The 12904-nt window shown below is 35.0% G+C and overlaps 1 protein-coding gene across 3 annotated transcripts in view; it reads right to left on the bottom strand.

Moving 5' to 3' along the window:
* Positions 1-1722: 1722 nt before the first annotated feature.
* LMO3 (LIM domain only 3) overlaps positions 1723-12904 on the bottom strand; it is a 57080-nt gene continuing 45898 nt past the window's right edge. For all 3 annotated transcript variants that reach the window (XM_053921762.1, XM_024575871.4, XM_024575870.2), the window contains exon 4: positions 1723-4665. In XM_053921762.1, coding sequence (XP_053777737.1) covers positions 4560-4665 — 106 coding nt within the window. In that variant the 3' untranslated portion in view covers positions 1723-4559. The remainder of the gene's footprint in view (positions 4666-12904) is intronic.

The raw sequence follows: 12904 nt of genomic DNA, 5'->3' as shown, positions 1-12904 counted from the left end.
AAATTTCAGTATGTGTAATTGTTAACACCTGCAATGTGTTATCAGCAGATGTTTCTGGTTTACCGAAGGGAACTGTTGTAATTATTCTATAGGCTTATTGGAATGGCATTTTCCAAGAGAGTTGGGAAATTTTAGCTGCTGACTTTGTTTGCAATATTTGATATTTCTTTTCATCTCTTCCCTGATTGCTGCCAATCCCCACCCCCGCCCCCCATCCAGGCCCACTGAAAGCACCGTGCTTCTGAGGTGCCAAAACGGTTACAAGACTCATCATGTCTATTTTAGTCTTTGTGGGAAATTACTGAAATTAAATTATGTGTATTCTGACACATTGCAAAATTTACTTTTAAATGTTTTAGCAGCTAATCCTTATAATGTTCAACATGGAAGTCTTACATCTTGATTATAAATGTAGAAGTATACCATTTAGATGGATAATACCCTTTTAATAACTCAGCTTCAAATGAAGCTATTATAAAAATGAGTTTGCTTTATTTTTCTGACCACTTCTAAGGTCTTATAAGCAGTCGACTTTCTGAATTCTTCATTTATGATACTAATCACACAATTACCTAAGGCATGTGTTAAATATGACACTGGTTTCAGCCAAATAATGGGCCAATTGCAAACAATGAATAAAGCGAGGCAGCTCCATTTATAACCGCCGTTTCAACGGAGCTCCATTGTAATCAGAGTGATCTCAGTGTGACTCATTAATTAATTGATGTTCTTCTTTATTATGTGCTATTGAGTTAATGAGTAATTTGTGTGAGATGATTCTCTGAACACATTGATTACTTGAGATATTCTCTGGACCTTTCATAGCAATGACAAGCGGAATAGGTAAAGGATTGCATTCGCTTTGTGTGCTCCTTATTAGTAGGTTTGAGATGAGTGCAAGCCAGTGCAAAGGCACCTTAAAGTCATCTGATGTCCCACGTGTCCTAAGTCTGCCCAACAGGACGTTGAGTGCCCAGGGCAAGACCTGTCACGTGGTAGGTTCTCCATAAATGTCACTTGAAACCATGACTATATTAAAGCTTGGCTTTCTATTACATTAAATAGCATTAAAATCACATTTAAGAAATATCTATAATGATGTTTTTAAGAAAAAGGAATAATCAAAAGACTTTTTGCGAAAACTGTATTCTGTGCTAATGGCCTATTACGGTAAATATGCAGATTGTTTTTGCAATTTACTGAAGGGAACACTAAGCATGTTTGGACTGTATCATTTCTATGAAACTGTTTAAGTGACTACTCAGAGGGTGGTTTGCCTGAAGTGATAGTTAAAAGGAAACCACTTTTATATGGTATGTTTTACTACAGCTATAATTTTCAGCACACCATCTCTTCCTTGAAAATGTAGGGTTGAGTTTTTTGCTTTAATTAATTACGCAGAAAGAATATTTGAAATTTAGTCTGACAACAGAGTAGTTTTCAGAGAGATCACTTAAAATTTGTATATATGTGCAAAATTATACCTAGTAATTGCTACCTTCACTTTTGACAGCTTTATTTTCCCCACGAAAGTAAATAGTGGTAAACTACCTAACTCAAAAATCTTAAATATCGTATCTGGGAAAGCATTTGATCTACTTTGATAATGTGTATGGTGCACCTTTTAAAAGTAAATGTCTTTACACATTATTTTCCTTTTTCATGAGCTCAACATATGCTTTCTAGATATTACCTAGATTGTTCCAATTAAGAGCAATCCAATAGTGTAATACCCCTTTCATTAAAAACATAAACTCACATATGAAAAATGAATGAAAGAGTCCAGCAGATTTTTATTAAGCAAGATGAAAGTGAAGTTACAAACACAGGTCAGCTTTTAAACTCAGCCAGCATTCTGGTGGTCTGGAGGTGCCTGGTCCTTCATCAGCGGCAGCCTGTCCGTGATGCGTGTGAGGAAGGGCGCGGTCGCTGCTCGAGAAATCAAAGCTCCATGGGAGGGGTCCTACTGGAGGCACCGGATAACAAGCTAAGTGACATCAGGGTGACACAGCACAAAGAGGGAAGTTGACAACAATTCAGGGACTTTGAATAGTCAAGACAATTAGCTTAGTACTTCAGGTCAAAGATGCTACTATTTATGGGCAATTAGCTACAAAATGGCCTATTTCTGTCTTCTTTCACAAATTCATAGAGATTAAAGATAATCTAAGGAGATTAAGGCCTTACTCTTTAATCTATGTGAGTAATTTCATTTGGAGGAAAAGCATAAGAATGAATTCTCCAAGGATCACTCTAAATAAAAGGCAGTAAACAACACTGTTTGGTCTCTGGGTGCCAACAACAGTTGGACGGTTTGTTCCCAGTTTACAGGTATTTTGACATATTGATCTTTACATATACAGAAACATTTAAATATTTAAAGATCATCTGAAAAAGATACTGACAATTAAAACCGAATGTCCACACGAATGTCAAGCAACTCTCACTGGGGACTACATAGCACAGCTGCAGCGCTACGCAAACCCCTTCTCACTGTCTCCCCTGCACCCACGTGCTCTGTTCAGTTTGTTTTGCTGTTTTTGGTTTTGACTATGCAAGTCTTTTTATGAATCACATGTAAGGCTGTAAGGCTAATATAATAGTTATATTATGGGCCCCAGATAGCTATTTTTGAGGTTCCTTTATCTCACATTTGGGGGGGCATATGATTTGCACACTCTTAACCATGAAGCATTTGTAAAAATACATATCATTCACTTTTCACAGAGTCATATTCTTAAAAATGAGAGGCAATATCCAGATTCACATGCATGTCCATAATAAAGCTTTGTTTTTAAAAACAACTCAAATTCACAGCAGCATTTTTTGCAGCTTAATATTTTGGCCCCAAACTAAGAATTCAGGTTATCACACTTCATTTTCATCTGCAATGCATGTACTGGCAGCACAAAATATGTATGCAAAGAACACTGGGAAATATTGTTTCCTACACAAGTGATCAAGAAAAAAGAAAAGCCACAGCACTAAATTTGCTCTAGTAAAAATACGCTTCATTGTGCCTATGTGGGATTAGATTCGTTGAAAGGTAGTTTTATTACAGGGGACAGAAGCAAAGAAGCAAAATGTGAGCAACCCAGAAGGGGGACTATAGACTCATTTTTATTTCTTATGCTGTAATTTAAATAATCAGTCTCCATAATTTCTGTTTCTAGATAGTTTTCCTCTTTATCAGCTATCATGTATGTATGGGAATAATACTTCACCTTTAAAAAATGGAGTGAGAGATTTCAGCGTAGGTGTGATATATACCAACTGGGTTAATTACCCAAAGAAAGCGAGAATAAGACATATCAAACTTGAAAGTGTTCACTTTTAAACATTAAAACAAGAGGCATGTAAATACAGAAAAATATATAATTACCACTTCTCAGCTTTTTATCAATCCCTTTGTTTCTCTTCTTCTAGAAGATTCTATGAGCACTACATTGCTCAATCAGAAGTAACCTCACTGCTCAAATATCATCCTAGCTTTAATGTGCATTATCACGATTTCAGTAGATTCACACGCAAATCCTTTTAGTGCCAGAAATTTATCAAGCCACACCGTTATTAAACACTTAGCTCTTAGGGAGAGAGGTCTGGGCAAAATTTGTACAAGAAATTTAATTTGTCATTTAAAAATCATCTCATAATTGTGGTAACACTTTTTTAAAAGTAACCCTTTGGAAAAAACTTACGATACCCAAAGGCACTAGGTCACAATAAGGGGGTGAATGATGGAAGAACAAACTAACAACAAAGCTATATATAATACAGGTAACGGGCACACACATACGAAGGATAGTAAAAGGATAACTGTTAAGCTTTAAGTTATTTTAAAAGTGGCACTTTTCACGTTGGTATAAAATGAAAGTGCTTTAAGACGAAATTTTTATGCATTTTTTTAAAGCTGATCTTAACCCCCTGAAAATAGGGGGTTATAATGAGAACACTGATAGACTCTAAATCATAGTGGCAATAATAGCGGATGTTGCTAAAATGCTTTGTGTGTGTCTGTATTTTTTAGTCTTTCTAATGTTGATTGACTAGCTTTATCTATATGTGTATCATTAGTGAGATTTGCTCTTCAATTTTTTACTAGAAAGTTACAGCTCATTTAAAATAGCTGGTAGATACAGAAAGCATAAATATACAGTAAGTTTAAACACTGATTGTACTAAATGCAACAATACAAAGAAGCAAACAGAACACAAATGGTAACACAATAAAACTGTATTACATTTGTGCTTCAGATATTACAATACATTATGTACAATAGTCCAAAATAAACATCTCATGCCAAGTGACACAAAAACGAATAGCAAGCAAAAAATCCAGCAATATGTACATTACTGTTTTCTTTAATAATAAACATTCAACTCTGAACTGGGCAATTTCACTACATACAGATGCAGTCCGCCTTTTATTTCATATATCCATCCTGCTTTCCTATATCTACGCTATTCAGTAGGTTCCTGTGTCAATTCTTATATACACGTGGAGCAAAAAAGATAAAAGAATGTAGTGCTTTGTATTCTTAATGGGGTGATGTTGATAGATCAGCGAACCTGGGGTGCATAACCTTCTTTCATTAAACCTTCCTCGTAGTCCGTCTGGCAAAGGATCATGTTATTCTTTAGGAAAAATTTGTCTCCAACACAAAACCTGAAAATATTTTAAAAAATAAAATGTGTTAAGACCATTTCACTCAGATACATAGATTTGAAGATTTCTTTTCCTAATAATAATTTCACTTTGTAATTCCCTGAATTTGAAAGCTTGGCTTAGAATGTTGCCCTTATTATCAACACTAAAACATTGCAAACAAAATTTGAAATCCTACCTTTATATATAAAAATCATAGAAACATCAAAGAAGATGCATAGGGCAGCAAATGTGATTTTTTTTTTTTATGTTACCACACTGGAAAGTAAAAACAACTGATCTATATATACACTCATTAAAATAAGAATGATAATATTTCACTGCAGTGATTATGGAAGATTTCATGATCTACTTTCTTTCAAAAAGGCATTAAAACGAATCAGACGGTTAGAAAATAGCCCATTCGAAAGTTTTCCATTTAAACCTTCCTTTTACTCTGTTATTAAAATGGTATTAAATTCTAGTAATTTGGAAGTGATCATTCTGACGTGAAAATTATTTTTAGCACCAGACTCTGATGCTGAGCCGTATTCCTTTGTCTGTGGAGAGTTCATCAACTATAAAATAGTAAATATCATTTCTTTAATTGAACACTTTCAATTAAACCTAAGGGTATAACCTGAACATACTTTTTAATATTACTGTGATAAATAAACTATTGCCTATTTACTAATTATTATTTTATTCGATAAAACATTGTTTAATGTGCAAGATTGTAATGTTTTTAGTAAGTGCTATTTTTGTATAATTCCCCAGTGGTGATACTTTGGACACAATTAAGGTCAGAAATAAATGCTTGTGCTGTTTCTGGTACATTTAACAATAAAGTAACTCTGGGGAGATTTGTATATATTTTTAATTGTAACAATTCAACCTTCAAACAGCAGTGTCTGGTAGAGTTGACTCAGTAAAACTACTTGTAATTATACAAGTTGACCTAACTGACCTTTGATAGCAGTCTCTCTTCATCAGATAGTCAATTTCGAATGATGGTCAAGCAGAAATCTTAGTGGAGAGATTAAATTGTGTAGCGAAAGCCACCCTTTAAGGTTTGGTGAAGTTGAAAGTTTAAATGAGGAGCAGTTGGACTGATTTACATTTGTAAAGATTGGAATGCTAGACAAACAGTGAATCTATTTATTTTCCAACTGGGTAGCTTTGGAAATTTATCCTTATTCTAGCTTAAGTAGATAGAGGGGAAAATGGTGCAATAAAAAAAGTAGATTGAAAAGAATTAGCTTTCCTCTTAAAGAAGATTGGTCTGTTTATTTGTGGAATTTACTTTTTTCCCCCAGGATTACTGCCTGCTGATGAGGGTGATTGAAAGCACAGACCACGTGCTGATCACGGAATCCTGGGGTCGTCTGTGGTCAGCGCTACTGGATACACTGCACATTCACGCCTGGACGTTCAATGCACCTTTTCATTACTGCGCACCGTAAACTTTAACTATTGTGCTCAAAAAGTGGTGTCGGAATACAGCCAGTTTGGCAGATGATCCTGATTCCTAAGACATGTTGAAGAAAAGGGCAGGCCTAACAGCCCTTGTGAAGACTTAACTTTTGCGAGATTATATAAAATAGCATGTAGAATATATGTGATTACTGTTCAAATTTTCACTTTATATTACTATTGAAATTAATTTGAACTAAGAAGCTAAGGATAAAATATCAAATCAAAAATAAATACATTCAATTAAACACTCTTGCGCTCCAGCTGATATTGCTGAATCTTTTTTTTCTAAAAACCAACTAAATTGGAAATACTCTTTCAACTCCATATTGTCTAATAAAATTTTGCTTTAATTTTTCAATATATTTTTAACAATCCCCCAAATTCTATTCACTATCAAGTACACACATGTTTGTTTGTTTGTCATGTAATGTAATGTCATTCTTACCTTCAAAAACCTTGAAATTTAGATAATTTTTATTTGTAGACTTATAAACTCAGGGTAATTACAGTGAGAAAAAGCATGGAACCAAGAGCTCACAGGTCTGTTCTTGCTGCTACCACCTACCCAGTGCAAGAATCGCGGTGCGTTTCATGCTTTTTCTAAGTTAGTTCTCTGCGAATAAGCTATATCACTGGATTATAGGGATGTTATAATAAGAACTATAAGAGAGGTAGAGAGACATATTACAATAAATAGGGTTAAAATCTCAACTTCCCACGTATGATATTAAGATGAGACTTCGTTTTTTTTCTTATCTGTAATATCAGCTACTTTTGTAATTTTGTCATAAAGAGTAAGTGAAACTTTACCTCCATGTCTGGAACACTGTGAAATTTTACCTCAGTGTCTCAAATGTTGGAAATTAAAATAGCCACTTTTTATAATGCACTTACCATATGCTAACGCTAAGCATGTATATATATATGGTCACATTAGTCCCTTCATCCAACCTAGATCAGAGATATTATCACCACCCTTTTCAGATGAAAAACCTAGGGCTTCCTCCCAGCATTTAAAATACCTGCCCAGGGTTTCAGAGCTGGATGGATGTGGTGGAGGAAGGAAAGGAACCAGTTTTCTTTGGATCCAAGACCCATGCAGACCTGCCGGCAGTACAGCATGAGGTCACAAAGTTACACAGATCTTATTGTGTGTGTTACAATTATTCCTTTTCATAACTTTTAAAAACGTCTCCCTGCCATTCAATGAAATGTTGGTAATGTAAATGAAATTTACCTGAAATATTTCTACCTGAATGTTTTGTCTCTAATATATTGTCAATTGGATAAAGTGCATTTTATGTGCACTTCAATTTATACTCAAAGGTGAAGATGAAAGAGAGCATGGGGGAGGGGGGTCACAATTACATATAGAACTCAAACCAAACAGCCCTGAAAGCTCTGGCGAAGAGAAAAAATTATGGCTGGGATGCAGTTAGAATTGGTATCCTCCTTTAAAATGTTTCATATATACACATGAAGCAATTAAAAAAAACAGCAAGGCAGATACGAGACACAACAAAATAATGTATAACTGATTTTGGAAGGCAGGCTAATTTCCAATGCTATATAACCAGGTCCTTATGAGATTTAGCACTTGCAGTAAAAATATTTAAAAAGCAGTGATACTGTTAGTATATTAATAGGTAGGGCTAAAATTCCTGAAAATAAACTGATAATATTGCAATCTAATCTCATTATTTGTGATATAGTCAGTTCAATTAAAGTTTTTCTTCATTGAAAAAATACCTAAAGGAATAAAAAGATGCCAAATCCGATTTTAAACCATCTAATCGTGATGTTTGGAATTAATAACAGACTTTATTTCCACATATTTTGAAGTGATTCTAGTTGAATTTGTGTGGTCTTAGACAGTAGAAAAGTACAGAATAAATCATCCCTGTATGATATGGGGCTTAGAGTAGTTTTGAGCAGGTCATCAAAAGCCTCTCTGCTAAGAAGCCTCCATGTGTAACATCCTTTCTAAGAAATGAGAATGTTAACTTAGTCATGTTTTCCTGAGGTCACTGCCACTTACTACTTTTCACTTCACCAATCCATACATCCAATGTCTCTACTTTCCTATTTACATGCTGTTACTAAAAGATGGAGATTTTGATCCTGTACTGTGTTTTCAGTAAGAGGTGTGGGTTATACGCCCATTGTCCCATCACTACAGAACGGCACACACATTTGCTGTCTTTTCCCAACGAGAGCTCCGTTGTTATTACACACTTCATTCGTAACAATCCTTTCTGCACCAGGCTAGACTACACACGCTCTGAGTTCTGGAAATTATTCAAAGTCTACCTTACTGTAACAACATTGTATCTCATCACATTTATATCCACTCGGCCAGAAAATAAAATACTCCTCTTGAAAACAGCCTTCATACTGGCTCTGAGTCCAGAGACTAAAACCAGACTGCCAGGGTTCAAATCTTGAGTCTACCATTTTATAACTGTAATCTTGGAATAGTTACTTAAACTTTTCGTACTTTAGTTTCCTCATCTGTAAAATGAGATCAATAATAGTACCTACTTATGGGTTATTCTGAGTATTAAATGGGTTAGTGCGTGAAAAACAGAACATTCTGGCATATAATCACCACTGTATAAGAATGTGCTCTCATTATTATTTGCCAATGGTAACCTTTTCATCTTTGCTTAAAATGTCACCTAATCAGGGATATTTTTTCCTTTTTTCCATCTAATTTAAAGTCTAAAAATTCTTTAATTTATCCTTCCATCAATGTTCCCTGACCACATCAACTCATTCTGACCTTTCCCCAAACATTTTTTATTAGCGTATCATTCATTTACTTTGGCATTTCAAAATCTCTCATAAGTGTGTGACAGGTTTCCCAATCTGGACAGTAGTGCTGAGGTGAATGGCCATGAGTTTTACTTGTTTTGAACCCTCTGAAATACGACCATCATTGTATAGTCGCTGAGGTGGGTGGTCAGTAAATATTGGTTAAGGTAGATGAATTCTAGAATCAAATAGCTTTAAATAACAAAGATATTTTAGCTGGGGTAAGTTAAATTTGTATTCATTTTGACTTTTAATCACTGACTTTACAATCACTATCTTTACAATTTCATCTCTGGCTCCTCACTCCCCCATATAACTTCCAAACTCATGGTCTAATCTCTGAGCACACCGACATACTTTTAATTTCCTAAACATATTAGATGCTTTCACACCCCTCAAGCCTTTCATGCTGTTCCATTTGTCTGGGAGTCCCTCTCCTCACTGCTTCTGATCCTCCTCTCCCCAGTACCCCAGCAGGCACACTTCCTACATCCCAACTAGTCTTAGCAAGTTCTTTTATGAAACCTCCTGGCACGTCAGCCTGGGACGCTTCCCTAAGAGTTCCAGGATGAACCTCTCTTCCCTTGGGATGGATCTTTCTAGATTTACACTCTCCCATGAGTCTCTGATGCCCGTCTCTCCCCCAGCTCTGAATAAATTGAAGAGAGAAACTAGATTTTACTCCTCTCTGTTCCAACAGAGCCAATGCTTCTGTTCTTTAATGAAAGAAAAGGAAATATTTTTTTCCTACATATTTGAGTCAATTTATTACAAACAAACACATATTTTCCTTATCTTATAAAACCATCATTTAGTTTTATAGAATTTACTAAGGGGGAGAGGCTTATTCACCTTTAAGAAATTAATGATTACACAGAACTTTCCACTAATAAAGTAGATTCAGGTTATTCTACAACACACCCAAGATAATTTTCAAAATAGAGAAGTTTTTAGATGTTTAATTCAGGACACTACATTTTTCTAAATGGGAGAGAGGGTATATAAAAGGGACAACCAATCCTGGAAAGTTATTATTGTTACCATTTTTAAACACTCATAAATATTATGATATTAATAATATTTTGATTTAAAAGCTACAATGAGGTGACTAAGTAACATTCAGAAGCATGTATACGACCACAGTTTCAGATGTCAACGTTTGCTTAAGGGAAAGTGTCTGTGAGTTACCTATGTGCCTTGCATTTCACTGCAAGTGCCACGCTATGACACTGATATGGCTGCCGAGAGCACAGGCTTCTTTGGCATATGGCGTTATTGAAGAGGGTTTCCTAAGGCAATGTCCAAGTCAAAGCAGAATCTTCTATATTGAAAACCTTCTGTATTGAGAGAAACAAAGTTTGTCCACTGTGCTGGGCTGATGGAGATTCGGTGACTACCTGCATTAGAGAAGTTTGTCTCGTCGGGGCTGAAGTGACAAGACAGTATCTACATGCTACTTGTGCGTAACCAGAACTAAAGATACGCAGTCCCATTAAGGCATGGAATAAATGGAGCGGACATAGAACTATATTAGGTATTTTAGTAACGATCCTAGAATAGCATTTTGCAGCAATAATAGTGTGAACAATTTTAGAGTCAAATTTAGGAGTGTTTGTCGTACTTGACTGAGGAGACAGTCTTGATTGTGAGTGCAACTTTTTATTTCAGTGGTGAAATAAAATAAAACATGATTTGTAAATAGCATTAACAACCTACAATTACTTTGCATCATAGTAGAATTTAGCCCTGGTTTAGCACTTGAATAATGTTTTAATTTTCTGTGCAGAACATGAATAAAACAGGTAAGCTTTCTCTAATAGAAAAAGTGGACAAAGGGTATAAATAGGCAATTCCCTAAATAAAGAAATAGCAAAGGGCCACTAGTAAAGCAAACGAATGCTAACTGGAAATTATAATGAGATACCATCTTTCATCACTTAAGGTGACAAAGAGTTCTTTCTAAATAATTCCGGCGTTACAGTGAATGTGAGGGAATACCCAGTTTCTGCATTTCTGGTACGAGAATAATTGGTCTAACTTTTCTAGAGAGCATTTTGCACTATTTAACAATAGCCTTTAAACTTTTATACACTTTTCCTAGTTAAATTTTGTTTCTGTGAATTTATCCTGACACAGATTTTAGTATTTGTTTGTTTATAAAGTCCATAGGATATTAATAATATTTGTAATATAAAAACTTAAAGAAATAACATATACATCTGATCATTTATTATATGAAGTTCTATTCATAAACTGAACACAAGAAAAGCTTAAAATATCTTAAAAGAATTTTTAATGATAGGTAAAAAGATACACTCTATTAAGTAAAAAAGCCAAAATATTAAAGATTAGGATTCTTTCCTGTTACTTTCCTTTAATCTGCTCAAATGTGACTATAATAAAAGTATATGCTATATATCACTTGTCATACATGTATGAAAAATTGTATGGCTGGCTACACACCCAAATATTAAAATATTTTCTCTTATAAGAGTAAGAAAATAGTGAAATATGAGACAATGATATTTTTATCTCTTTGTATTTTCTAAATTTTTACTATGGATATGTAACCTTTCTGTAAGCAGAAAAGCAGTAAGTGTTATTATTGCATGAAGGTAACTATTGTGCGTGGATGCTATAAGTGGATCAATGTGAGAAGGAAACGGAGCACTTTAAATTTACTAAATATACTTTTGAAATGTATATGCACACACGCAGACACGCATATACATGTGTCTGCATCGACGGGTGGGTGTTTGTGGTTATTTATCCATATCCTTGCGGACAATGAACGGCATGTGTGTTTGCCACTTTACGTTTGGTTAAATGTCACCACAGACTGAGTTAAAGTACACTGACTCTAGGCATTTGTGGGGAAGACTCAATGTTGCGAGATCACTTCTTGAATTACTTCCTGGATAAATTATACATGACAAGGTATACTGAGTCACATTCTGAACATCTCTTTAGCAGGAGACATTATTGAGATAAATGTCTTGTATAAAAAACAAGCTAGTGAAATATTATTTGGTAAAAGTTATAAATATCAAGGAAAAAGAACTAATTTTTGAGAACCTATTGTTCTATTTTCTAATTTCTACTTTTATGAATAATTCTAGTTTCTAAGAACCAATTCCTGGTACTTACATACATCATTTGATTTTCAAAATCTGTTAGATGGGCATTAGTGTCTTTATTTTAAGGGCGTGACAACTGAAGTCAGAGAGATTCAGTAACATTCTCAGAGTCACAAGCCGACACACAGTGGGGCTGGCATCTGAATCCAGGTCTCACTGCACACATCGTGTTCCTTCTACTGCCCTACAGGGCCTCATAAGATGCTGCACTGAACAGTAAAACAGGGGAAATTACAATAACTTAGAACTTGACACAGCTAATATTTCTGATCATATACTGTGTCCAGGTGTTTTCACACTCATACAGGATTTATTTTCATTAAAACCCATCGAGTGTACTAATTGTTGAAATGTATTTTTAATGATATGTACACTTCAATATTCAGTATATAGTTCCCACTGGAAATAAAATTTATAACTTTCAATAAAGAAAAATGGGATGACGTCATAAGACTTTAGGATGAAAGAATTCTCTGCAGTTGACTAATCCAGCTCCCTTATGTTATTAATGAGAACCCTGAAGTCCAGAGAGCTGGTATGGTGGTGTATGGTCACACATCTCATTACGGGCCAAGTCCAGACCAGAATTTGGGTGTAAAGATTTGCCGCGCAACACTCGATTCTCCAGTGCTGCCTCTCCAATGCTGGCAATGGCTTAATTGCTAACAATCTCAGGCCTTGTTCACAAACAGACTTGATGCGACTTAAGAAGTACATATAAAACAAGGTTAAAATTCAACATAAGAAACCAAGATAGGGCAACTATAAGTAAAAATAGTAAGATGAATACCCACTCCCTACCACAAATTCCTGTGTATTTGCCACAGTGCAAA

Source organism: Desmodus rotundus, chromosome 3, assembly GCF_022682495.2.
Source record: "Desmodus rotundus isolate HL8 chromosome 3, HLdesRot8A.1, whole genome shotgun sequence".
NCBI lineage: Eukaryota > Metazoa > Chordata > Mammalia > Chiroptera > Phyllostomidae > Desmodus > Desmodus rotundus.
Note: the sequence above shows the minus strand (reverse complement) of the source record. Positions and strands in the feature narration are given on the sequence as shown.